The 26,956-nt window shown below is 39.3% G+C and overlaps 1 protein-coding gene and 10 non-coding genes across 11 annotated transcripts in view; 10 read left to right on the top strand and 1 right to left on the bottom strand.

The window, feature by feature from the left end:
* Window positions 1–74, top strand: trnan-guu. Its single transcript has one exon. It is a non-coding gene; the product is annotated as a tRNA-Asn (tRNA).
* Window positions 75–3,755: 3,681 nt separating this feature from the next.
* Window positions 3,756–3,827, top strand: trnad-guc. The gene has a single exon. It is a non-coding gene; the product is annotated as a tRNA-Asp (tRNA).
* Window positions 3,828–5,149: 1,322 nt separating this feature from the next.
* Window positions 5,150–5,223, top strand: trnan-guu. The gene has a single exon. It is a non-coding gene; the product is annotated as a tRNA-Asn (tRNA).
* A 3,652-nt stretch (window positions 5,224–8,875) lies between these two features.
* On the top strand, window positions 8,876–8,947 carry trnad-guc. The gene has a single exon. It is a non-coding gene; the product is annotated as a tRNA-Asp (tRNA).
* Window positions 8,948–10,269: 1,322 nt separating this feature from the next.
* On the top strand, window positions 10,270–10,343 carry trnan-guu. The gene has a single exon. It is a non-coding gene; the product is annotated as a tRNA-Asn (tRNA).
* A 3,661-nt stretch (window positions 10,344–14,004) lies between these two features.
* trnad-guc lies at window positions 14,005–14,076 on the top strand. Its single transcript has one exon. It is a non-coding gene; the product is annotated as a tRNA-Asp (tRNA).
* A 1,332-nt stretch (window positions 14,077–15,408) lies between these two features.
* trnan-guu lies at window positions 15,409–15,482 on the top strand. Its single transcript has one exon. It is a non-coding gene; the product is annotated as a tRNA-Asn (tRNA).
* Window positions 15,483–19,135: 3,653 nt separating this feature from the next.
* Window positions 19,136–19,207, top strand: trnad-guc. Its single transcript has one exon. It is a non-coding gene; the product is annotated as a tRNA-Asp (tRNA).
* Window positions 19,208–20,541: 1,334 nt separating this feature from the next.
* trnan-guu lies at window positions 20,542–20,615 on the top strand. The gene has a single exon. It is a non-coding gene; the product is annotated as a tRNA-Asn (tRNA).
* Window positions 20,616–24,292: 3,677 nt separating this feature from the next.
* Window positions 24,293–24,364, top strand: trnad-guc. Its single transcript has one exon. It is a non-coding gene; the product is annotated as a tRNA-Asp (tRNA).
* A 780-nt stretch (window positions 24,365–25,144) lies between these two features.
* The window catches only part of gba2 (glucosidase, beta (bile acid) 2), a 41,945-nt gene continuing 40,133 nt past the window's right edge, over window positions 25,145–26,956 (bottom strand). Inside the window, exon 18 of the mRNA XM_046318277.1 lies at window positions 25,145–26,365. Coding sequence (XP_046174233.1) covers window positions 26,057–26,365 — 309 coding nt within the window. The 3' untranslated portion in view covers window positions 25,145–26,056. The remainder of the gene's footprint in view (window positions 26,366–26,956) is intronic.

Genomic DNA, 26,956 nt, shown 5'->3' on the forward strand with positions numbered 1-26,956 from the left:
GTCTCTGTGGCGCAATTGGTTAGCGCGTTAGACTGTTAATCTAAAGGTTGGTGGTTCAAGCCCACCCAGGGACGAGTGTTTTCCATTTGTTGAGCTCTCTGATGTCAGAAGATATTTTCCATCCTAGTAAAATGGGTGTCAGTGGCCTGTGATCATCAGTTGCTGAATAGCTTCACCATATATCTAAACTCCATATAGAATGAGATCACAGACAGCCAGAGGGTCAAAGGTCAGCTTTCTACCAACTCCATGTTTGTGGCGCAATTGCTTTGAGCCTTAGACTGTTAATCTAAAGATTTGATTGATGTGTTTGAACATACAACATGAGAACTGTTGCATTGAAACCACTGGTAAAAGTGGGAGGCGGTGGCCCGATTGGGTATATAAATAACTACAGAGGGTAGGTAGTGCGTACGGCCCAGTACGTCACTGGGGCTCAGCTGCCTGCCATCCAGGACCTCTACACCAGGTGGTGTCAGAGGAAGGCCCTAAAAATTGTCAAAGACCCCAGCCACCCCAGTCAAAGACTGCTCTCTCTACTACCGCATGGCAAGCGGTACTGGAGTGCCAAGTCTAGGACAAAAAGGCTTCTACCTTGTTTTTACCCACAAGCCATAAGACTCCTGAACAATTGTTTCTAGCCTGTCTTTTTACTGTTGTTTTACTTCTTTATTTACCTATTGTTAACCTAATACCTTTTTTGCACTATTGGTTAAGAGCCTGTAAGTAAGCAGTTCACTGTAAGGGCTACTAGATCTGTTGTATTCGGTGCACGTGACAAATAAACTTTGATTTGATTTGAATGCAAAGGCCTTTTGTGGTTTATTACTGCATATCTTGACCGTTCTGTATGGAAAATCTGGCTCAAAGAAACATATTTTTGAATATAGATGAGCATCCTGCTCGAAGGACCATATCATCATTATATATTAACAGTGGTGGAAGAAGTACACAATTGTCATACTTGAATAAAAGTATAAATACCAGTGGTGGAAAAAAGTACCAAATTTTCATACTTTAAAGTCTTTTTACTTAAGTACTTTACACCACTGTATATTAATCTGGCTCGACAGACTATATCATTTAGTTATACATTTAGTGATATATATATATATATATATATATATATATATATATATATATATATATATATATATATATATATATATATATATAATGTATATAACTAAATGTATAACTAAATGTATTGTATATGTACAGTACCAGTCAAAAGTTTGGACACACCTCCTCATTCAAGGGTTTTTCTTTATTTTGACTATTTTCATAATTTTAGAATAACAGTGAAGACATAAAAACTATGAAATAAAACATATGGAATCATGTAGTAACCAAAAAAGTGTGAAACAAATCAAAATATATTTATGTTTGAGATTCTTCAAAGTAGCCACCCTTTGCCTTGATAACAGCTTTGCACACTCTTGGCATTCTCTCAACCAGCTTCATGAGGCAGTCACCTGGAATGCCTTTCAATTAACAGGTGTGCCTTGTTAAAAGTTCATTTGTGTAATTTCTTTCCTTCGTAATGCATTTCAGCCAATCAGTTGTGTTGTGATAGGGTAGGGTTGGAATACAGAAGATAGCCCTATTTGGTAAAAGACCATGTCAATATTATGGCAAGAACAGCTCGAATAAGCAAAGAGAAACGATGGTACATCATTACTTTAAGACACGAAGGTCAGTCAATCCAGAACATTTCAACAACTTAGAAAATTTCTTCAAGCGCAGTCGCAAAAACCATCAAGCGCTATGATGAAACTAGCTCTCGTGAGGACCGCCACAGGAAAGGAAGACCCAGAGTTACCTCTGCTGTGGAGGATAAGTTCATGAGAATTACCAGCCTCAGAAATTTCAGCCCAAATAAATGCTTCACAGAGTTCAAGTAACAGACACATCTCAACATCAACCCGTCAGAGGAGACTATGTGAATTTGGCCTTCAATGTCAAACTGCTGTAAAAACAAAAACACTACTAAAGGACACCAATAAGAGGAAGAGACTTGCTTGGGCCAAGAAACACAAGCAATGGCCATTAGACCGGTGGAAATCTGTCCTTTGGTCTGACTCCAAATTTGAGATTTTTGGTTCCAACCGCTCTGTCTTTGTGCGACGAGGAGTAGGTGATCGCATGATCTCTGCGTGTGTGTGGTTCCCACCGTGAAGCAAGGACAAGGTGTGATGGTGTGGGGATGCTTTGCTGGTGACACTGTTGGTGATTTATTTAGAATTCAAGGTACACTTAACCAGCATGGCTACGACAGTATTCTGCAGCGATACGCCATCCCATCTGGTTTGCGCTTAGTGGGACTATCATTTATTTTTCAACAGGACAATGACCCACACACCTCCAGGCTGTGTAAGGGCTATTTGACCAAGAAGCAAAGTGATGGAGTGCTGCATCAGATGACCTGGCCTCCACAATCACCCGACCTCAACTCAATTGAGAGGGTTTGGGATGAGTTGACCGCAGTGGGAAGGAAAAGCAGTCAACAAGTGCTCAGCATTTGTGGGAACTCCTTCAAGACCTTTGGAAAGCATTCCAGGTGCAGCTGGTGGAGAGAATGCCAAGAGTGTGCAAAGCTGTCATCAAGGCAAAGGGTGGCTACTTTGAAGAGTATAAAATATATTTTGTTTTGTTTAAAACTTTTTGGTTACTACAAGATTCCATGTGTTATTTCATAGTTTTGATGTCTTCACTTTTATTCTACAATGTAGAAAATAGTAAAACATCTAGAAAAACCCTTGAATGAGGAGGTGTGTCCAAACTTTTAAACGGTACTGTATATGTGTATGTATGTATATATTAATCTGGTTTGAGGAACAATACATTCAGAATCTATTATCTACTCTTGTTACTGCTATAACTTATTTTCATTTTCAGAAACCCCATTGTGATAAATCACTGTATATCACCATGTATAACTTTGAGAAAATTAAAGTGAATATATTTTGTCTCGTTGTTTAAAGTGTGCACAGGACTTGTTTGTCGACACATGTTGGTATCGTGTTTGTTAGGGATGGGCATTCGAAATTATTTCACTCTTCGGATAATATGACATTATTTCTGCTATCAAGGATAGTCGACATTGAAAAACGCAGTTTAAAAAAACACTTGACAAGTCAGAATGACACAAACGTCAAAGGCAGGCTACCACGACGGACAGGCTGCAATTCTCCAGCAGTTTTTGGCTAACAGCAACGGTGAAAGAGAAGTCTGATTTTCTCCATGATTGATGGATTCTGTTTGAAATTACTTTTCTGGTGAGTGTTTTGCATTGCGCTGGGTCATGTTTTGTGGAACCGTGGCTATGTACGCGACAGTCATTTCTATTTGAAGTGGAGAAAATAGGTTGTCATAGTTGACTGGAGGACTAAATGCGCTAGCTCAATGCACTGTCATCAAAACTAAAAATCAACAGTTCAACTGTTGTTTTATTAAATAAAGAATTTCAATTGTCACGGTGTATCCCTGTATGTAATAATGTCTCAATGATCATTTAATTTAGAAAAAAGTTTTCATTGTTAACCCCCCCCCCCCCCCCCAAAAAAAAGGTCAAATTAACACGCACACAAGTAAAGGAATACTGAGGTTTGTTCGGATTTTTGAATATTCAAATAACCGTGATCGTCTGTTGTGTGTGTATGCGTGTCTAAATGTGTACTTTTGTAGACAACGAAGGAGATGCTGTTGCTTTAACTGAACTGATCTGCATACGTAGAATTCCAGTAGACATTCAGTCCTCGTTAGTATAGTGGTCAGTATCCCCGCCTGTCACGCGGGAGACCGGGGTTCAATTCCCCGACGGGGAGGTAACGTTTTTATTTTCGTTTTACTTCTGCCTGTGAGAGAAGCCTCATTGTAGTAAAATGACCTTCAGTACTTGTCTTTACTCCACTATAGCTACTCTACAGTGTCGTTTGACCCACTTGTAAAATGGAGGGTGGTGGCAAAGTTCTGTTGGTTTATTACTGTAGATCTTGACCGTTCTGTTTTGAAAATATAAATCTCACTCAAAGGACCATGTCATTGTTATCGATCTGGCTAAAGGACCTTCAATTAAGAATCTATAATAGATTACCACGGTATGAGTCATAATACCCGTAAAACCTAGCAGTCAAACATGAAAATGGTTACAATTGTTTTTCGACCATACATTTTCCCAATGGGAATTTTGGTAACACTTCAAATAAGGTGAGTGTTTTGCGTAAGCTTACCCTGGCGTGACATTTTTCTAACTGTGTAAATTTCTCCCAGACAAGGTGACTTTCATGAATAAATTCACCCAGCCCAAAATGAAATAGAGGCGTCACTACAGACAACCTGGTTTGAATCCAGGCTTTATCACAACTGGCTGTGATTTGTGAGTCCCATAGGGTGGCGCACAATTGGCCCAGCGTCGTCCGCGTTTGGCCCGTATAGGCCTTCATTGTAAATAAGAATTTGTTCTTAAGTGACTTGCCTAGTGTAATTTTAATAATGAATATTGATGAGATACAACCAAGAGTGGTGCGGTCTGCACTAGCAATGGTCACAGCAAATTAACGCTCTTATTTCATCAACACATTACTATTAAGGTTATAATATTATAGAGAACAATCTAGATTCATTATATGTGATTTATAATGTAATAGGGCAAAGAAAACAACGTTTTGGCATTGCTTTCTTAGCACCCCTCTTGAATTGCCATGTTTTCCCCTAGATTCTAGAGCAGTGAGTAGATAGCCGTATACTGTATAACTTTGTGAAATTTTGAATTAGTGTATAGAGTCAATTTAGCGACTTTGACGCTATATTTAGCGAGTATTCAGACCCTTTCAGCGTCTTTTATTGGTAAGAGGCTAACGACAAACTCTTCTACTTGTCAGGCTGCCTTGGGGAGTATTGCCACGGGAGTTTTGGGGTTTTGATAGCATTTAAAGATAAAATATATCTTTAAGATAAACCATGTAGTATATACGTCTGTTCAGATCTGGATGTTACCCCTCTGTTTTGCCATACAATTATGACTGAAAGCTGAATATTTCTCTGTCCGGATAAGATGATATAATTCTTGCAACCATGTAACAGCGGAGTGATTGCCATGAAATGAACGTGATCCTTGTTCCACGTGTGTCCTGCTGTAATCAGCTTAGTCTCTGTGGCGCAATTGGTTAGCGCGTTAGACTGTTAATCTAAAGGTTGGTGGTTCAAGCCCACCCAGGGACGAGTGTTTTCCATTTGTTGAGCTCTCTGATGTCAGAAGATATTTTCCATCCTAGTAAAATGGGTGTCAGTGGCCTGTGATCATCAGTTGCTGAATAGCTTCACCATATATCTAAACTCCATATAGAATGAGATCACAGACAGCCAGAGGGTCAAAGGTCAGCTTTCTACCAACTCCATGTTTGTGGCGCAATTGCTTTGAGCCTTAGACTGTTAATCTAAAGATTTGATTGATGTGTTTGAACATACAACATGAGAACTGTTGCATTGAAACCACTGGTAAAAGTGGGAGGCGGTGGCCCGATTGGGTATATAAATAACTACAGAGGGTAGGTAGTGCGTACGGCCCAGTACGTCACTGGGGCTCAGCTGCCTGCCATCCAGGACCTCTACACCAGGTGGTGTCAGAGGAAGGCCCTAAAAATTGTCAAAGACCCCAGCCACCCCAGTCAAAGACTGCTCTCTCTACTACCGCATGGCAAGCGGTACTGGAGTGCCAAGTCTAGGACAAAAAGGCTTCTACCTTGTTTTTACCCACAAGCCATAAGACTCCTGAACAATTGTTTCTAGCCTGTCTTTTTACTGTTGTTTTACTTCTTTATTTACCTATTGTTAACCTAATACCTTTTTTGCACTATTGGTTAAGAGCCTGTAAGTAAGCAGTTCACTGTAAGGGCTACTAGATCTGTTGTATTCGGTGCACGTGACAAATAAACTTTGATTTGATTTGAATGCAAAGGCCTTTTGTGGTTTATTACTGCATATCTTGACCGTTCTGTATGGAAAATCTGGCTCAAAGAAACATATTTTTGAATATAGATGAGCATCCTGCTCGAAGGACCATATCATCATTATATATTAACAGTGGTGGAAGAAGTACACAATTGTCATACTTGAATAAAAGTATAAATACCAGTGGTGGAAAAAAGTACCAAATTTTCATACTTTAAAGTCTTTTTACTTAAGTACTTTACACCACTGTATATTAATCTGGCTCGACAGACTATATCATTTAGTTATACATTTAGTATATATATATATATATATATATATATATATATATATATATATAATGTATATAACTAAATGTATAACTAAATGTATAACTAAATGTATTGTATATGTACAGTACCAGTCAAAAGTTTGGACACACCTCCTCATTCAAGGGTTTTTCTTTATTTTGACTATTTTCATAATTTTAGGGAATAACAGTGAAGACATAAAAACTATGAAATAAAACATATGGAATCATGTAGTAACCAAAAAGTGTGAAACAAATCAAAATATATTTATGTTTGAGATTCTTCAAAGTAGCCACCCTTTGCCTTGATAACAGCTTTGCACACTCTTGGCATTCTCTCAACCAGCTTCATGAGGCAGTCACCTGGAATGCCTTTCAATTAACAGGTGTGCCTTGTTAAAAGTTCATTTGTGTAATTTCTTTCCTTCGTAATGCATTTCAGCCAATCAGTTGTGTTGTGATAGGGTAGGGTTGGAATACAGAAGATAGCCCTATTTGGTAAAAGACCATGTCAATATTATGGCAAGAACAGCTCGAATAAGCAAAGAGAAACGATGGTACATCATTACTTTAAGACACGAAGGTCAGTCAATCCAGAACATTTCAACAACTTAGAAAATTTCTTCAAGCGCAGTCGCAAAAACCATCAAGCGCTATGATGAAACTAGCTCTCGTGAGGACCGCCACAGGAAAGGAAGACCCAGAGTTACCTCTGCTGTGGAGGATAAGTTCATGAGAATTACCAGCCTCAGAAATTTCAGCCCAAATAAATGCTTCACAGAGTTCAAGTAACAGACACATCTCAACATCAACCCGTCAGAGGAGACTATGTGAATTTGGCCTTCAATGTCAAACTGCTGTAAAAACAAAAACACTACTAAAGGACACCAATAAGAGGAAGAGACTTGCTTGGGCCAAGAAACACAAGCAATGGCCATTAGACCGGTGGAAATCTGTCCTTTGGTCTGACTCCAAATTTGAGATTTTTGGTTCCAACCGCTCTGTCTTTGTGCGACGAGGAGTAGGTGATCGCATGATCTCTGCGTGTGTGTGGTTCCCACCGTGAAGCAAGGACAAGGTGTGATGGTGTGGGGATGCTTTGCTGGTGACACTGTTGGTGATTTATTTAGAATTCAAGGTACACTTAACCAGCATGGCTACGACAGTATTCTGCAGCGATAGCCATCCCATCTGGTTTGCGCTTAGTGGGACTATCATTTATTTTTCAACAGGACAATGACCCACACACCTCCAGGCTGTGTAAGGGCTATTTGACCAAGAAGCAAAGTGATGGAGTGCTGCATCAGATGACCTGGCCTCCACAATCACCCGACCTCAACTCAATTGAGAGGGTTTGGGATGAGTTGACCGCAGTGGGAAGGAAAAGCAGTCAACAAGTGCTCAGCATTTGTGGGAACTCCTTCAAGACCTTTGGAAAGCATTCCAGGTGCAGCTGGTGGAGAGAATGCCAAGAGTGTGCAAAGCTGTCATCAAGGCAAAGGGTGGCTACTTTGAAGAGTATAAAATATATTTTGTTTTGTTTAAAACGTTTTTGGTTACTACAAGATTCCATGTGTTATTTCATAGTTTTGATGTCTTCACTTTTATTCTACAATGTAGAAAATAGTAAAACATCTAGAAAAACCCTTGAATGAGGAGGTGTGTCCAAACTTTTAAACGGTACTGTATATGTGTATGTATGTATATATTAATCTGGTTTGAGGAACAATACATTCAGAATCTATTATCTACTCTTGTTACTGCTATAACTTATTTTCATTTTCAGAAACCCCATTGTGATAAATCACTGTATATCACCATGTATAACTTTGAGAAAATTAAAGTGAATATATTTTGTCTCGTTGTTTAAAGTGTGCACAGGACTTGTTTGTCGACACATGTTGGTATCGTGTTTGTTAGGGATGGGCATTCGAAATTATTTCACTCTTCGGATAATATGACATTATTTCTGCTATCAAGGATAGTCGACATTGAAAAACGCAGTTTAAAAAACACTTGACAAGTCAGAATGACACAAACGTCAAAGGCAGGCTACCACGACGGACAGGCTGCAATTCTCCAGCAGTTTTTGGCTAACAGCAACGGTGAAAGAGAAGTCTGATTTTCGCCATGATTGATGGATTCTGTTTGAAATTACTTTTCTGGTGAGTGTTTTGCATTGCGCTGGGTCATGTTTTGTGGAACCGTGGCTATGTACGCGACAGTCATTTCTATTTGAAGTGGAGAAAATAGGTTGTCATAGTTGACTGGAGGACTAAATGCGCTAGCTCAATGCACTGTCATCAAAACTAAAAATCAACAGTTCAACTGTTGTTTTATTAAATAAAGAATTTCAATTGTCACGGTGTATCCCTGTATGTAATAATGTCTCAATGATCATTTAATTTAGAAAAAAGTTTTCATTGTTAACCCCCCCCCAAAAAAAAGGTCAAATTAACACGCACACAAGTAAAGGAATACTGAGGTTTGTTCGGATTTTTGAATATTCAAATAACCGTGATCGTCTGTTGTGTGTGTATGCGTGTCTAAATGTGTACTTTTGTAGACAACGAAGGAGATGCTGTTGCTTTAACTGAACTGATCTGCATACGTAGAATTCCAGTAGACATTCAGTCCTCGTTAGTATAGTGGTCAGTATCCCCGCCTGTCACGCGGGAGACCGGGGTTCAATTCCCCGACGGGGAGGTAACGTTTTTATTTTCGTTTTACTTCTGCCTGTGAGAGAAGCCTCATTGTAGTAAAATGACCTTCAGTACTTGTCTTTACTCCACTATAGCTACTCTACAGTGTCGTTTGACCCACTTGTAAAATGGAGGGTGGTGGCAAAGTTCTGTTGGTTTATTACTGTAGATCTTGACCGTTCTGTTTTGAAAATATAAATCTCACTCAAAGGACCATGTCATTGTTATCGATCTGGCTAAAGGACCTTCAATTAAGAATCTATAATAGATTACCACGGTATGAGTCATAATACCCGTAAAACCTAGCAGTCAAACATGAAAATGGTTACAATTGTTTTTCGACCATACATTTTCCCAATGGGAATTTTGGTAACACTTCAAATAAGGTGAGTGTTTTGCGTAAGCTTACCCTGGCGTGACATTTTTCTAACTGTGTAAATTTCTCCCAGACAAGGTGACTTTCATGAATAAATTCACCCAGCCCAAAATGAAATAGAGGCGTCACTACAGACAACCTGGTTTGAATCCAGGCTTTATCACAACTGGCTGTGATTTGTGAGTCCCATAGGGTGGCGCACAATTGGCCCAGCGTCGTCCGCGTTTGGCCCGTATAGGCCTTCATTGTAAATAAGAATTTGTTCTTAAGTGACTTGCCTAGTGTAATTTTAATAATGAATATTGATGAGATACAACCAAGAGTGGTGCGGTCTGCACTAGCAATGGTCACAGCAAATTAACGCTCTTATTTCATCAACACATTACTATTAAGGTTATAATATTATAGAGAACAATCTAGATTCATTATATGTGATTTATAATGTAATAGGGCAAAGAAAACAACGTTTTGGCATTGCTTTCTTAGCACCCCTCTTGAATTGCCATGTTTTCCCCTAGATTCTAGAGCAGTGAGTAGATAGCCGTATACTGTATAACTTTGTGAACTTTTGAATTAGTGTATAGAGTCAATTTAGCGACTTTGACGCTATATTTAGCGAGTATTCAGACCCTTTCAGCGTCTTTTATTGGTAAGAGGCTAACGACAAACTCTTCTACTTGTCAGGCTGCCTTGGGGAGTATTGCCACGGGAGTTTTGGGGTTTTGATAGCATTTAAAGATAAAATATATCTTTAAGATAAACCATGTAGTATATACGTCTGTTCAGATCTGGATGTTACCCCTCTGTTTTGCCATACAATTATGACTGAAAGCTGAATATTTCTCTGTCCGGATAAGATGATATAATTCTTGCAACCATGTAACAGCGGAGTGATTGCCATGAAATGAACGTGATCCTTGTTCCACGTGTGTCCTGCTGTAATCAGCTTAGTCTCTGTGGCGCAATTGGTTAGCGCGTTAGACTGTTAATCTAAAGGTTGGTGGTTCAAGCCCACCCAGGGACGAGTGTTTTCCATTTGTTGAGCTCTCTGATGTCAGAAGATATTTTCCATCCTAGTAAAATGGGTGTCAGTGGCCTGTGATCATCAGTTGCTGAATAGCTTCACCATATATCTAAACTCCATATAGAATGAGATCACAGACAGCCAGAGGGTCAAAGGTCAGCTTTCTACCAACTCCATGTTTGTGGCGCAATTGCTTTGAGCCTTAGACTGTTAATCTAAAGATTTGATTGATGTGTTTGAACATACAACATGAGAACTGTTGCATTGAAACCACTGGTAAAAGTGGGAGGCGGTGGCCCGATTGGGTATATAAATAACTACAGAGGGTAGGTAGTGCGTACGGCCCAGTACGTCACTGGGGCTCAGCTGCCTGCCATCCAGGACCTCTACACCAGGTGGTGTCAGAGGAAGGCCCTAAAAATTGTCAAAGACCCCAGCCACCCCAGTCAAAGACTGCTCTCTCTACTACCGCATGGCAAGCGGTACTGGAGTGCCAAGTCTAGGACAAAAAGGCTTCTACCTTGTTTTTACCCACAAGCCATAAGACTCCTGAACAATTGTTTCTAGCCTGTCTTTTTACTGTTGTTTTACTTCTTTATTTACCTATTGTTAACCTAATACCTTTTTTGCACTATTGGTTAAGAGCCTGTAAGTAAGCAGTTCACTGTAAGGGCTACTAGATCTGTTGTATTCGGTGCACGTGACAAATAAACTTTGATTTGATTTGAATGCAAAGGCCTTTTGTGGTTTATTACTGCATATCTTGACCGTTCTGTATGGAAAATCTGGCTCAAAGAAACATATTTTTGAATATAGATGAGCATCCTGCTCGAAGGACCATATCATCATTATATATTAACAGTGGTGGAAGAAGTACACAATTGTCATACTTGAATAAAAGTATAAATACCAGTGGTGGAAAAAAGTACCAAATTTTCATACTTTAAAGTCTTTTTACTTAAGTACTTTACACCACTGTATATTAATCTGGCTCGACAGACTATATCATTTAGTTATACATTTAGTGATATATATATATATATATATATATATATATATATATATATATATATATATATATATATATATATAATGTATATAACTAAATGTATAACTAAATGTATTGTATATGTACAGTACCAGTCAAAAGTTTGGACACACCTCCTCATTCAAGGGTTTTTCTTTATTTTGACTATTTTCATAATTTTAGAATAACAGTGAAGACATAAAAACTATGAAATAAAACATATGGAATCATGTAGTAACCAAAAAAGTGTGAAACAAATCAAAATATATTTATGTTTGAGATTCTTCAAAGTAGCCACCCTTTGCCTTGATAACAGCTTTGCACACTCTTGGCATTCTCTCAACCAGCTTCATGAGGCAGTCACCTGGAATGCCTTTCAATTAACAGGTGTGCCTTGTTAAAAGTTCATTTGTGTAATTTCTTTCCTTCGTAATGCATTTCAGCCAATCAGTTGTGTTGTGATAGGGTAGGGTTGGAATACAGAAGATAGCCCTATTTGGTAAAAGACCATGTCAATATTATGGCAAGAACAGCTCGAATAAGCAAAGAGAAACGATGGTACATCATTACTTTAAGACACGAAGGTCAGTCAATCCAGAACATTTCAACAACTTAGAAAATTTCTTCAAGCGCAGTCGCAAAAACCATCAAGCGCTATGATGAAACTAGCTCTCGTGAGGACCGCCACAGGAAAGGAAGACCCAGAGTTACCTCTGCTGTGGAGGATAAGTTCATGAGAATTACCAGCCTCAGAAATTTCAGCCCAAATAAATGCTTCACAGAGTTCAAGTAACAGACACATCTCAACATCAACCCGTCAGAGGAGACTATGTGAATTTGGCCTTCAATGTCAAACTGCTGTAAAAACAAAAACACTACTAAAGGACACCAATAAGAGGAAGAGACTTGCTTGGGCCAAGAAACACAAGCAATGGCCATTAGACCGGTGGAAATCTGTCCTTTGGTCTGACTCCAAATTTGAGATTTTTGGTTCCAACCGCTCTGTCTTTGTGCGACGAGGAGTAGGTGATCGCATGATCTCTGCGTGTGTGTGGTTCCCACCGTGAAGCAAGGACAAGGTGTGATGGTGTGGGGATGCTTTGCTGGTGACACTGTTGGTGATTTATTTAGAATTCAAGGTACACTTAACCAGCATGGCTACGACAGTATTCTGCAGCGATACGCCATCCCATCTGGTTTGCGCTTAGTGGGACTATCATTTATTTTTCAACAGGACAATGACCCACACACCTCCAGGCTGTGTAAGGGCTATTTGACCAAGAAGCAAAGTGATGGAGTGCTGCATCAGATGACCTGGCCTCCACAATCACCCGACCTCAACTCAATTGAGAGGGTTTGGGATGAGTTGACCGCAGTGGGAAGGAAAAGCAGTCAACAAGTGCTCAGCATTTGTGGGAACTCCTTCAAGACCTTTGGAAAGCATTCCAGGTGCAGCTGGTGGAGAGAATGCCAAGAGTGTGCAAAGCTGTCATCAAGGCAAAGGGTGGCTACTTTGAAGAGTATAAAATATATTTTGTTTTGTTTAAAACTTTTTTGGTTACTACAAGATTCCATGTGTTATTTCATAGTTTTGATGTCTTCACTTTTATTCTACAATGTAGAAAATAGTAAAACATCTAGAAAAACCCTTGAATGAGGAGGTGTGTCCAAACTTTTAAACGGTACTGTATATGTGTATGTATGTATATATTAATCTGGTTTGAGGAACAATACATTCAGAATCTATTATCTACTCTTGTTACTGCTATAACTTATTTTCATTTTCAGAAACCCCATTGTGATAAATCACTGTATATCACCATGTATAACTTTGAGAAAATTAAAATGAATATATTTTGTCTCGTTGTTTAAAGTGTGCACAGGACTTGTTTGTCGACACATGTTGGTATCGTGTTTGTTAGGGATGGGCATTCGAAATTATTTCACTCTTCGGATAATATGACATTATTTCTGCTATCAAGGATAGTCGACATTGAAAAACGCAGTTTAAAAAAACACTTGACAAGTCAGAAATGACACAAACGTCAAAGGCAGGCTACCACGACGGACAGGCTGCAATTCTCCAGCAGTTTTTGGCTAACAGCAACGGTGAAAGAGAAGTCTGATTTTCTCCATGATTGATGGATTCTGTTTGAAATTACTTTTCTGGTGAGTGTTTTGCATTGCGCTGGGTCATGTTTTGTGGAACCGTGGCTATGTACGCGACAGTCATTTCTATTTGAAGTGGAGAAAATAGGTTGTCATAGTTGACTGGAGGACTAAATGCGCTAGCTCAATGCACTGTCATCAAAACTAAAAATCAACAGTTCAACTGTTGTTTTATTAAATAAAGAATTTCAATTGTCACGGTGTATCCCTGTATGTAATAATGTCTCAATGATCATTTAATTTAGAAAAAGTTTTCATTGTTAACCCCCCAAAAAAAAGGTCAAATTAACACGCACACAAGTAAAGGAATACTGAGGTTTGTTCGGATTTTTGAATATTCAAATAACCGTGATCGTCTGTTGTGTGTGTATGCGTGTCTAAATGTGTACTTTTGTAGACAACGAAGGAGATGCTGTTGCTTTAACTGAACTGATCTGCATACGTAGAATTCCAGTAGACATTCAGTCCTCGTTAGTATAGTGGTCAGTATCCCCGCCTGTCACGCGGGAGACCGGGGTTCAATTCCCCGACGGGGAGGTAACGTTTTTATTTTCGTTTTACTTCTGCCTGTGAGAGAAGCCTCATTGTAGTAAAATGACCTTCAGTACTTGTCTTTACTCCACTATAGCTACTCTACAGTGTCGTTTAACCCACTTGTAAAATGGAGGGTGGTGGCAAAGTTCTGTTGGTTTATTACTGTAGATCTTGACCGTTCTGTTTTGAAAATATAAATCTCACTCAAAGGACCATGTCATTGTTATCGATCTGGCTAAAGGACCTTCAATTAAGAATCTATAATAGATTACCACGGTATGAGTCATAATACCCGTAAAACCTAGCAGTCAAACATGAAAATGGTTACAATTGTTTTTCGACCATACATTTTCCCAATGGGAATTTTGGTAACACTTCAAATAAGGTGAGTGTTTTGCGTAAGCTTACCCTGGCGTGACATTTTTCTAACTGTGTAAATTTCTCCCAGACAAGGTGACTTTCATGAATAAATTCACTTGTATTTACCCAGCCCAAAATGAAATAGAGGCGTCACTACAGACAACCTGGTTTGAATCCAGGCTTTATCACAACTGGCTGTGATTTGTGAGTCCCATAGGGTGGCGCACAATTGGCCCAGCGTCGTCCGCGTTTGGCCCGTATAGGCCTTCATTGTAAATAAGAATTTGTTCTTAAGTGACTTGCCTAGTGTAATTTTAATAATGAATATTGATGAGATACAACCAAGAGTGGTGCGGTCTGCACTAGCAATGGTCACAGCAAATTAACGCTCTTATTTCATCAACACATTACTATTAAGGTTATAATATTATAGAGAACAATCTAGATTCATTATATGTGATTTATAATGTAATAGGGCAAAGAAAACAACGTTTTGGCATTGCTTTCTTAGCACCCCTCTTGAATTGCCATGTTTTCCCCTAGATTCTAGAGCAGTGAGTAGATAGCCGTATACTGTATAACTTTGTGAAATTTTGAATTAGTGTATAGAGTCAATTTAGCGACTTTGACGCTATATTTAGCGAGTATTCAGACCCTTTCAGCGTCTTTTATTGGTAAGAGGCTAACGACAAACTCTTCTACTTGTCAGGCTGCCTTGGGGAGTATTGCCACGGGAGTTTTGGGGTTTTGATAGCATTTAAAGATAAAATATATCTTTAAGATAAACCATGTAGTATATACGTCTGTTCAGATCTGGATGTTACCCCTCTGTTTTGCCATACAATTATGACTGAAAGCTGAATATTTCTCTGTCCGGATAAGATGATATAATTCTTGCAACCATGTAACAGCGGAGTGATTGCCATGAAATGAACGTGATCCTTGTTCCACGTGTGTCCTGCTGTAATCAGCTTAGTCTCTGTGGCGCAATTGGTTAGCGCGTTAGACTGTTAATCTAAAGGTTGGTGGTTCAAGCCCACCCAGGGACGAGTGTTTTCCATTTGTTGAGCTCTCTGATGTCAGAAGATATTTTCCATCCTAGTAAAATGGGTGTCAGTGGCCTGTGATCATCAGTTGCTGAATAGCTTCACCATATATCTAAACTCCATATAGAATGAGATCACAGACAGCCAGAGGGTCAAAGGTCAGCTTTCTACCAACTCCATGTTTGTGGCGCAATTGCTTTGAGCCTTAGACTGTTAATCTAAAGATTTGATTGATGTGTTTGAACATACAACATGAGAACTGTTGCATTGAAACCACTGGTAAAAGTGGGAGGCGGTGGCCCGATTGGGTATATAAATAACTACAGAGGGTAGGTAGTGCGTACGGCCCAGTACGTCACTGGGGCTCAGCTGCCTGCCATCCAGGACCTCTACACCAGGTGGTGTCAGAGGAAGGCCCTAAAAATTGTCAAAGACCCCAGCCACCCCAGTCAAAGACTGCTCTCTCTACTACCGCATGGCAAGCGGTACTGGAGTGCCAAGTCTAGGACAAAAAGGCTTCTACCTTGTTTTTACCCACAAGCCATAAGACTCCTGAACAATTGTTTCTAGCCTGTCTTTTTACTGTTGTTTTACTTCTTTATTTACCTATTGTTAACCTAATACCTTTTTTGCACTATTGGTTAAGAGCCTGTAAGTAAGCAGTTCACTGTAAGGGCTACTAGATCTGTTGTATTCGGTGCACGTGACAAATAAACTTTGATTTGATTTGAATGCAAAGGCCTTTTGTGGTTTATTACTGCATATCTTGACCGTTCTGTATGGAAAATCTGGCTCAAAGAAACATATTTTTGAATATAGATGAGCATCCTGCTCGAAGGACCATATCATCATTATATATTAACAGTGGTGGAAGAAGTACACAATTGTCATACTTGAATAAAAGTATAAATACCAGTGGTGGAAAAAAGTACCAAATTTTCATACTTTAAAGTCTTTTTACTTAAGTACTTTACACCACTGTATATTAATCTGGCTCGACAGACTATATCATTTAGTTATACATTTAGTGATATATATATATATATATATATATATATATATATATATATATATATATATATATAATGTATATAACTAAATGTATAACTAAATGTATTGTATATGTACAGTACCAGTCAAAAGTTTGGACACACCTCCTCATTCAAGGGTTTTTCTTTATTTTGACTATTTTCATAATTTTAGAATAACAGTGAAGACATAAAAACTATGAAATAAAACATATGGAATCATGTAGTAACCAAAAAAGTGTGAAACAAATCAAAATATATTTATGTTTGAGATTCTTCAAAGTAGCCACCCTTTGCCTTGATAACAGCTTTGCACACTCTTGGCATTCTCTCAACCAGCTTCATGAGGCAGTCACCTGGAATGCCTTTCAATTAACAGGTGTGCCTTGTTAAAAGTTCATTTGTGTAATTTCTTTCCTTCGTAATGCATTTCAGCCAATCAGTTGTGTTGTGATAGGGTAGGGTTGGAATACAGAAGATAGCCCTATTTGGTAAAAGACCATGTCAATATTATGGCAAGAACAGCTCGAATAAGCAAAGAGAAACGATGGTACATCATTACTTTAAGACACGAAGGTCAGTCAATCCAGAACATTTCAACAACTTAGAAAATTTCTTCAAGCGCAGTCGCAAAAACCATCAAGCGCTATGATGAAACTAGCTCTCGTGAGGACCGCCACAGGAAAGGAAGACCCAGAGTTACCTCTGCTGTGGAGGATAAGTTCATGAGAATTACCAGCCTCAGAAATTTCAGCCCAAATAAATGCTTCACAGAGTTCAAGTAACAGACACATCTCAACATCAACCCGTCAGAGGAGACTATGTGAATTTGGCCTTCAATGTCAAACTGCTGTAAAAACAAAAACACTACTAAAGGACACCAATAAGAGGAAGAGACTTGCTTGGGCCAAGAAACACAAGCAATGGCCATTAGACCGGTGGAAATCTGTCCTTTGGTCTGACTCCAAATTTGAGATTTTTGGTTCCAACCGCTCTGTCTTTGTGCGACGAGGAGTAGGTGATCGCATGATCTCTGCGTGTGTGTGGTTCCCACCGTGAAGCAAGGACAAGGTGTGATGGTGTGGGGATGCTTTGCTGGTGACACTGTTGGTGATTTATTTAGAATTCAAGGTACACTTAACCAGCATGGCTACGACAGTATTCTGCAGCGATACGCCATCCCATCTGGTTTGCGCTTAGTGGGACTATCATTTATTTTTCAACAGGACAATGACCCACACACCTCCAGGCTGTGTAAGGGCTATTTGACCAAGAAGCAAAGTGATGGAGTGCTGCATCAGATGACCTGGCCTCCACAATCACCCGACCTCAACTCAATTGAGAGGGTTTGGGATGAGTTGACCGCAGTGGGAAGGAAAAGCAGTCAACAAGTGCTCAGCATTTGTGGGAACTCCTTCAAGACCTTTGGAAAGCATTCCAGGTGCAGCTGGTGGAGAGAATGCCAAGAGTGTGCAAAGCTGTCATCAAGGCAAAGGGTGGCTACTTTGAAGAGTATAAAATATATTTTGTTTTGTTTAAAACTTTTTTGGTTACTACAAGATTCCATGTGTTATTTCATAGTTTTGATGTCTTCACTTTTATTCTACAATGTAGAAAATAGTAAAAAATCTAGAAAAACCCTTGAATGAGGAGGTGTGTCCCAACTTTTAAACGGTACTGTATATGTGTATGTATGTATATATTAATCTGGTTTGAGGAACAATACATTCAGAATCTATTATCTACTCTTGTTACTGCTATAACTTATTTTCATTTTCAGAAACCCCATTGTGATAAATCACTGTATATCACCATGTATAACTTTGAGAAAATTAAAATGAATATATTTTGTCTCGTTGTTTAAAGTGTGCACAGGACTTGTTTGTCGACACATGTTGGTATCGTGTTTGTTAGGGATGGGCATTCGAAATTATTTCACACTTCGGATAATATGACATTATTTCTGCTATCAAGGATAGTCGACATTGAAAAACGCAGTTTAAAAAAACACTTGACAAGTCAGAATGACACAAACGTCAAAGGCAGGCTACCACGACGGACAGGCTGCAATTCTCCAGCAGTTTTTGGCTAACAGCAACGGTGAAAGAGAAGTCTGATTTTCTCCATGATTGATGGATTCTGTTTGAAATTACTTTTCTGGTGAGTGTTTTGCATTGCGCTGGGTCATGTTTTGTGGAACCGTGGCTATGTACGCGACAGTCATTTCTATTTGAAGTGGAGAAAATAGGTTGTCATAGTTGACTGGAGGACTAAATGCGCTAGCTCAATGCACTGTCATCAAAACTAAAAATCAACAGTTCAACTGTTGTTTTATTAAATAAAGAATTTCAATTGTCACGGTGTATCCCTGTATGTAATAATGTCTCAATGATCATTTAATTTAGAAAAAAGTTTTCATTGTTAACCCCCCCCAAAAAAAAGGTCAACTGAACACGCACACAAGTAAAGGAATACTGAGGTTTTTTCGGATTTTTGAATATTCAAATAACCGTGATCGTCTGTTATGTGTGTATACGTGTCTAAATGTGTACTTTTGTAGACAACGAAGGAGATGCTGTTGCTCTAACTGAACTGATCTGCATACGTAGAATTCCAGTAGACATTCAGTCCTCGTTAGTATAGTGGTCAGTATCCCCGCCTGTCACGCGGGAGACCGGGGTTCAATTCCCCGACGGGGAGGAAAAACTTTATTTTCGTTTTACTTCTGCCTATGAGAGAAGCTTCATTGTAGTAGAATGACCTTCAGTACTTGTCTTTACTCCACTATAGCTACTCTACAGTGTCGTTTAACCCACTTGTAAAATGGAGGGTGGTGGCAAAGTTCTGTTGGTTTATTACTGTAGATCTTGACCGTTCTGTTTTGAAAATATAAATCTCACTCAAAGGACCATGTCATTGTCATCGATCTGGCTAAAGGACCTTCAATTAAGAATCTATAATAGATTACCACGGTATGAGTCATAATACCCGTAAAACCTAGCAGTCAAACATGAAAATGGTTACAATTGTTTTTCGACCATACATTTTTCCCAATGGGAATTTTGGTAACACTTCAAATAAGGTGAGTGTTTTGCGTAAGCTTACCCTGGCGTGACATTTTTCTAACTGTGTAAATTTCTCCCAGACAAGGTGACTTTCATGAATAAATTCACACTTGTATTTACCCAGCCCAAAATGAAATAGAGGCGTCACTACAGACAACCTGGTTTGAATCCAGGCTGTATCACAACTGGCTGTGATTTGTGAGTCCCATAGGGTGGCGCACAATTGGCCCAGCGTCATCCGCGTTTGGCCCGTATAGGCCTTCATTGTAAATAAGAATTTGTTCTTAAGTGACTTGCCTAGTGTAATTTTAATAATGAATATTGATGAGATACAACCAAGAGTGGTGCGGTCTGCACTAGCAATGGTCACAGCAAATTAAGGCTCTTATTTCATCAACACATTACTATTAAGGTTATAATATTATAGAGAACAATCTAGATTCATTATATGTGATTTATAATGTAATAGGGCAAAGAAAACAACGTTTTGGCAATGCTTTCTTAGCACCCCTCTTGAATTGCCATGTTTTCCCCTAGATTCTAGAGCAGTGAGTAGATAGCCGTATACTGTATAACTTTGTGAACTTTTGAATTAGTGTATAGAGTCAATTTAGCGACCTTGACGCTATATTTAGCGAGTATTCAGACCCTTTCAGCGTCTTTTATTGGTAAGAGGCTAACGACAAACTCTGCTACTTTTCAGGCTGCCTTGGGGAGTATTGCCACGGGAGTTTTGGGGTTTTGATAGCATTTAAAGATAAAATATATCTTTAAGATAAACCATGTAGTATATACGTCTGTTCAGATCTGGATGTTACCCCTCTGTTTTGCCATACAATTATGACTGAAAGCTGAATATTTCTCTGTCCGGATAAGATGATAGAATTCTTGCAACCATGTAACAGCGGAGTGATTGCCATGAAATGAACGTGATCCTTGTTCCACGTGTGTCCTGCTGTAATCAGCTTAGTCTCTGTGGCGCAATTGGTTAGCGCGTTAGACTGTTAATCTAAAGGTTGGTGGTTCAAGCCCACCCAGGGACGAGTGTTTTCCATTTGTTGAGCTCTCTGATGTCAGAAGATATTTTCCATCCTAGTAAAATGGGTGTCAGTGGCCTGTGATCATCAGTTGCTGAATAGCTTCACCATATATCTAAACTCCATATAGAATGAGATCACAGACAGCCAGGGGTCAAAGGTCAGCTTTCTACCAACTCCATGTTTGTGGCGCAATTGCTTTGATCCTTAGACTGTTAATCTAAAGATTTGATTGATGTGTTTGAACATACAACATGAGAACAGTTTCATTGCAACCACTGGTAAAAGTGGGAGGCGGTGGCCCGATTGGGTATATAAATAACTACAGAGGGTAGGTAGTGCGTACGGCCCAGTACGTCACTGGGGCTCAGCTGCCTGCCATCCAGGACCTCTACACCAGGTGGTGTCAGAGGAAGGCCCTAAAAATTGTCAAAGACCCCAGCCACCCCAGTCAAAGACTGCTCTCTCTACTACCGCATGGCAAGCGGTACTGGAGTGCCAAGTCTAGGACAAAAAGGCTTCTACCTTGTTTTTACCCACAAGCCATAAGACTCCTGAACAATTGTTTCTAGCCTGTCTTTTTACTGTTGTTTTACTTCTTTATTTACCTATTGTTAACCTAATACCTTTTTTGCACTATTGGTTAAGAGCCTGTAAGTAAGCAGTTCACTGTAAGGGCTACTAGATCTGTTGTATTCGGTGCACGTGACAAATAAACTTTGATTTGATTTGAATGCAAAGGCCTTTTGTGGTTTATTACTGCATATCTTGACCGTTCTGTATGGAAAATCTGGCTCAAAGAAACATATTTTTGAATATAGATGAGCATCCTGCTCGAAGGACCATATCATCATTATATATTAACAGTGGTGGAAGAAGTACACAATTGTCATACTTGAATAAAAGTATAAATACCAGTGGTGGAAAAAAGTACCAAATTTTCATACTTTAAAGTCTTTTTACTTAAGTACTTTACACCACTGTATATTAATCTGGCTCGACAGACTATATCATTTAGTTATACATTTAGTGATATATATATATATATATATATATATATATATATATATATATATATATATATATATATATATATATATATATATATATAATGTATATAACTAAATGTATAACTAAATGTATTGTATATGTACAGTACCAGTCAAAAGTTTGGACACACCTCCTCATTCAAGGGTTTTTCTTTATTTTGACTATTTTCATAATTTTAGAATAACAGTGAAGACATAAAAACTATGAAATAAAACATATGGAATCATGTAGTAACCAAAAAAGTGTGAAACAAATCAAAATATATTTATGTTTGAGATTCTTCAAAGTAGCCACCCTTTGCCTTGATAACAGCTTTGCACACTCTTGGCATTCTCTCAACCAGCTTCATGAGGCAGTCACCTGGAATGCCTTTCAATTAACAGGTGTGCCTTGTTAAAAGTTCATTTGTATAATTTCTTTCCTTCGTAATGCATTTCAGCCAATCAGTTGTGTTGTGATAGGGTAGGGTTGGAATACAGAAGATAGCCCTATTTGGTAAAAGACCATGTCAATATTATGGCAAGAACAGCTCGAATAAGCAAAGAGAAACGATGGTACATCATTACTTTAAGACACGAAAGTCAGTCAATCCAGAACATTTCAACAACTTAGAAAATTTCTTCAAGCGCAGTCGCAAAAACCATCAAGCGCTATGATGAAACTAGCTCTCGTGAGGACCGCCACAGGAAAGGAAGACCCAGAGTTACCTCTGCTGTGGAGGATAAGTTCATGAGAATTACCAGCCTCAGAAATTTCAGCCCAAATAAATGCTTCACAGAGTTCAAGTAACAGACACATCTCAACATCAACCCGTCAGAGGAGACTATGTGAATTTGGCCTTCAATGTCAAACTGCTGTAAAAACAAAAACACTACTAAAGGACACCAATAAGAGGAAGAGACTTGCTTGGGCCAAGAAACACAAGCAATGGCCATTAGACCGGTGGAAATCTGTCCTTTGGTCTGACTCCAAATTTGAGATTTTTGGTTCCAACCGCTCTGTCTTTGTGCGACGAGGAGTAGGTGATCGCATGATCTCTGCGTGTGTGTGGTTCCCACCGTGAAGCAAGGACAAGGTGTGATGGTGTGGGGATGCTTTGCTGGTGACACTGTTGGTGATTTATTTAGAATTCAAGGTACACTTAACCAGCATGGCTACGACAGTATTCTGCAGCGATACGCCATCCCATCTGGTTTGCGCTTAGTGGGACTATCATTTATTTTTCAACAGGACAATGACCCACACACCTCCAGGCTGTGTAAGGGCTATTTGACCAAGAAGCAAAGTGATGGAGTGCTGCATCAGATGACCTGGCCTCCACAATCACCCGACCTCAACTCAATTGAGAGGGTTTGGGATGAGTTGACCGCAGTGGGAAGGAAAAGCAGTCAACAAGTGCTCAGCATTTGTGGGAACTCCTTCAAGACCTTTGGAAAGCATTCCAGGTGCAGCTGGTGGAGAGAATGCCAAGAGTGTGCAAAGCTGTCATCAAGGCAAAGGGTGGCTACTTTGAAGAGTATAAAATATATTTTGTTTTGTTTAAAACTTTTTTGGTTACTACAAGATTCCATGTGTTATTTCATAGTTTTGATGTCTTCACTTTTATTCTACAATGTAGAAAATAGTAAAACATCTAGAAAAACCCTTGAATGAGGAGGTGTGTCCAAACTTTTAAACGGTACTGTATATGTGTATGTATGTATATATTAATCTGGTTTGAGGAACAATACATTCAGAATCTATTATCTACTCTTGTTACTGCTATAACTTATTTTCATTTTCAGAAACCCCATTGTGATAAATCACTGTATATCACCATGTATAACTTTGAGAAAATTAAAGTGAATATATTTTGTCTCGTTGTTTAAAGTGTGCACAGGACTTGTTTGTCGACACATGTTGGTATCGTGCTTGTTAGGGATGGGCATTCGAAATTATTTCACTCTTCGGATAATATGACATTATTTCTGCTATCAAGGATAGTCGACATTGAAAACGCAGTTTTAAAAAACACTTGACAAGTCAGAATGACACAAACGTCAAAGGCAGGCTACCACGACGGACAGGCTGCAATTCTCCAGTAGTTTTTGGCTAACAGCAACGGTGAAAGAGAAGTCTGATTTTCTCCATGATTGATGGATTCTGTTTGAAATTACTTTTCTGGTGAGTGTTTTGCATTGCGCTGGGTCATGTTTTGTGGAACCGTGGCTATGTACGCGACAGTCATTTCTATTTGAAGTGGAGAAAATAGGTTGTCATAGTTGACTGGAGGACTAAATGCGCTAGCTCAATGCACTGTCATCAAAACTAAAAATCAACAGTTCAACTGTTGTTTTATTAAATAAAGAATTTCAATTGTCACGGTGTATCCCTGTATGTAATAATGTCTCAATGATCATTTAATTTAGAAAAAAGTTTTCATTGTTAACCCCCCCCCCCAAAAAAAGGTCAAATGAACACGCACACAAGTAAAGGAATACTGAGGTTTGTTCGGATTTTTGAATATTCAAATAACCGTGATCGTCTGTTGTGTGTGTATGCGTGTCTAAATGTGTACTTTTGTAGACAACGAAGGAAATGCTGTTGCTCTAACTGAACTGATCTGCATACGTAGAATTCCGGTAGACATTCAGTCCTCGTTAGTATAGTGGTCAGTATCCCCGCCTGTCACGCGGGAGACCGGGGTTCAATTCCCCGACGGGGAGGAAAAACTTTATTTTCGTTTTACTTCTGCCTATGAGAGAAGCTTCATTGTAGTAGAATGACCTTCAGTACTTGTCTTTACTCCACTATAGCTACTCTACAGTGTCGTTTAACCCACTTGTAAAATGGAGGGTGGTGGCAAAGTTCTGTTGGTTTATTACTGTAGATCTTGACCGTTCTGTTTTGAAACTATAAATCTCACTCAAAGGACCATGTCATTGTTATCGATCTGGCTAAAGGACCTTCAATTAAGAATCTATAATAGATTACCACGGTATGAGTCATAATACCCGTAAAACCTAGCAGTCAAACATGAAAATGGTTACAATTGTTTTTCGACCATACATTTTTCCCAATGGGAATTTTGGTAACACTTCAAATAAGGTGAGTGTTTTGCGTAAGCTTACCCTGGCGTGACATTTTTCTAACTGTGTAAATTTCTCCCAGACAAGGTGACTTTCATGAATAAATTCACTTGTATTTACCCAGCCCAAAATGAAATAGAGGCGTCACTACAGACAACCTGGTTTGAATCCAGGCTGTATCACAACTGGCTGTGATTTGTCAGTCCCATAGGGCGGCGCACACTACTGTGTACTTATATGGACAACCAGTGGAACAGGATGATGTTGTGTGATTAACTGAAGCGCATTGGTTGAATTCCAGGACACGCTCAGTCATTAGTGGGCAGTATCCCCTCCTTGAACTGTATGTATTTCCCCCCCCATATTACTACAAAACTCAGTAAAAAAAAAAAAAAAAAAAAATCAGACAACTTTTTTTAAACACTTTATACAGCATTCAAACATAGAAATAAAGAATAACAATCTTCAAATACCGATTTTTATCAAGTCTTCATTCTAAGTCTTCTAGACTGTCTACCATTGGTTAAACCTGCCAGTCGAAGTCTGAAATAATAAACATATTCATTCTCATTCAAATTAAGACTAATTTGATTATAGCTGCTACAGTGATATACAGTGTCATTGTCACACTTTGCATATGAGCTTGTTTTGTTCTGTAGATGTAAGCTTGAGTATTTATGGTTGTGTGTGTGTGTGTTTGTGTCTACAGAGACAACCAGTGGAACAGGATGTTGCGTTGTAAACTCCATGTAGAATGAGATGACAGACAGCCAGAGGGCAAGGTTCAGTCATTAGATTCTGGAACTTGAAATCTTTAGAGAATCAAATGTTGTTGTTCAGTTAGACTGCCTCAGTTCTGGGACAACCCTTTTTTTTTGAGTCTCTCCTCATCCACACCAGTCTGGTCCAGGGACGTGTTCAGCAGGGCACAACATTGTGGCATTTTCTGATATAAATATGTTACGTAGAACTAACACCCCTCTCTGACATAGAATAATTCATCTCAGGTCCATTCATAACAGTTTTATATGCATCTTTCAACAACATTTAGGCTTCTGAACATAGTCCTGGTCCAGACTCTCCTCTCATTGGGAAGATTTCAATTGTAATCTCATGTCCGCTCTCATCCCCTCCTTCTCAAAAACCCATTGGGAGAAGGTCAGAGGGAAGGGACCTTTGGCTTTCCCATCCAATGGGTTTTGAGAAAGAGACAATTGTATAGTCCTTATGTCCCCTCTCGCCTTGAGATCTTCCTCTGGTATCCCCTCTGTCCCTGTCCCAGCAACTCAGTCTCTGTGGTGCAATCAGCTACTTTCGATAACGTTTAGACTATGGAATGTGACCCTGGTCCTGACTCTCCTTCTGTCCGGGTTCTCCCTCCGTCGCAGTTTGAATAGTGGTTGTGGTCTCGGGGGCCTGGTCAGTAGGTGTGGTGGTGGTCTTGGGGGCCTGGTCTCGTGGTTGTGAGGTATCCAGGGCTAGCTGCATGGCCCAGATGCTGAGAGGCCTCATGTAGGCCAGGGAGCGGTAGATGCCTTTCTCACAGTAGGCCTCCGGGGTCTGAAAGGCCATGCCCAGACGCTCCCACACCGTCCTGTAGCAGCCCTCTGCTGTACGTAGACCCTCCTCCAACATACCCTGACACAGAGAGAGGGGTTCAGAGGTGAGATATTAGTTTTCCATGATTGGTAAATTGATAAATCGATTTGATTGACATAGTACATAGAGGTGGGTTTAGAGGTAAGATATTTTGGTTTGAAATGTGGAAGATGGGAGAGGATTGGATGTCATATCTGAAAATGTTACATTTTGTATTATTTGTTGAATTTACTGATGACAGACTGAGTGAAAAAAAAGTTTGTAGTAACGTGAACTAACTCACTTGTATATCGCGCTGGTCCGTAAAATTGACCTTATTTTAGCACCCAAAAAACATAATACTTCCAGATCAACTGTAATTATCAATACCATTGTAAAGCACAATTTCTCCCCTTTCCAACAAAATCAATGACGATTAATCAGAATGGACTGTTAAATAGGGCCGATATCAAGTTTATTTCAATCGGTAATTGGCATTTTTGGACACCGATTATAGCCGATTACATTGCACTCCACAAAAAGACTACGTGACAGGCTGACTACCTGTTATGCGAGTGCAGCAAGGAGCCAAGGTAAGGTGCTAGCTAGCATTAAACGTATCTTATAAAAAATCAAAACAATCACTAGTTA

This window comes from Oncorhynchus gorbuscha, linkage group LG21 (assembly GCF_021184085.1).
Source record: "Oncorhynchus gorbuscha isolate QuinsamMale2020 ecotype Even-year linkage group LG21, OgorEven_v1.0, whole genome shotgun sequence".
NCBI classification, from domain to species: domain Eukaryota; kingdom Metazoa; phylum Chordata; class Actinopteri; order Salmoniformes; family Salmonidae; genus Oncorhynchus; species Oncorhynchus gorbuscha.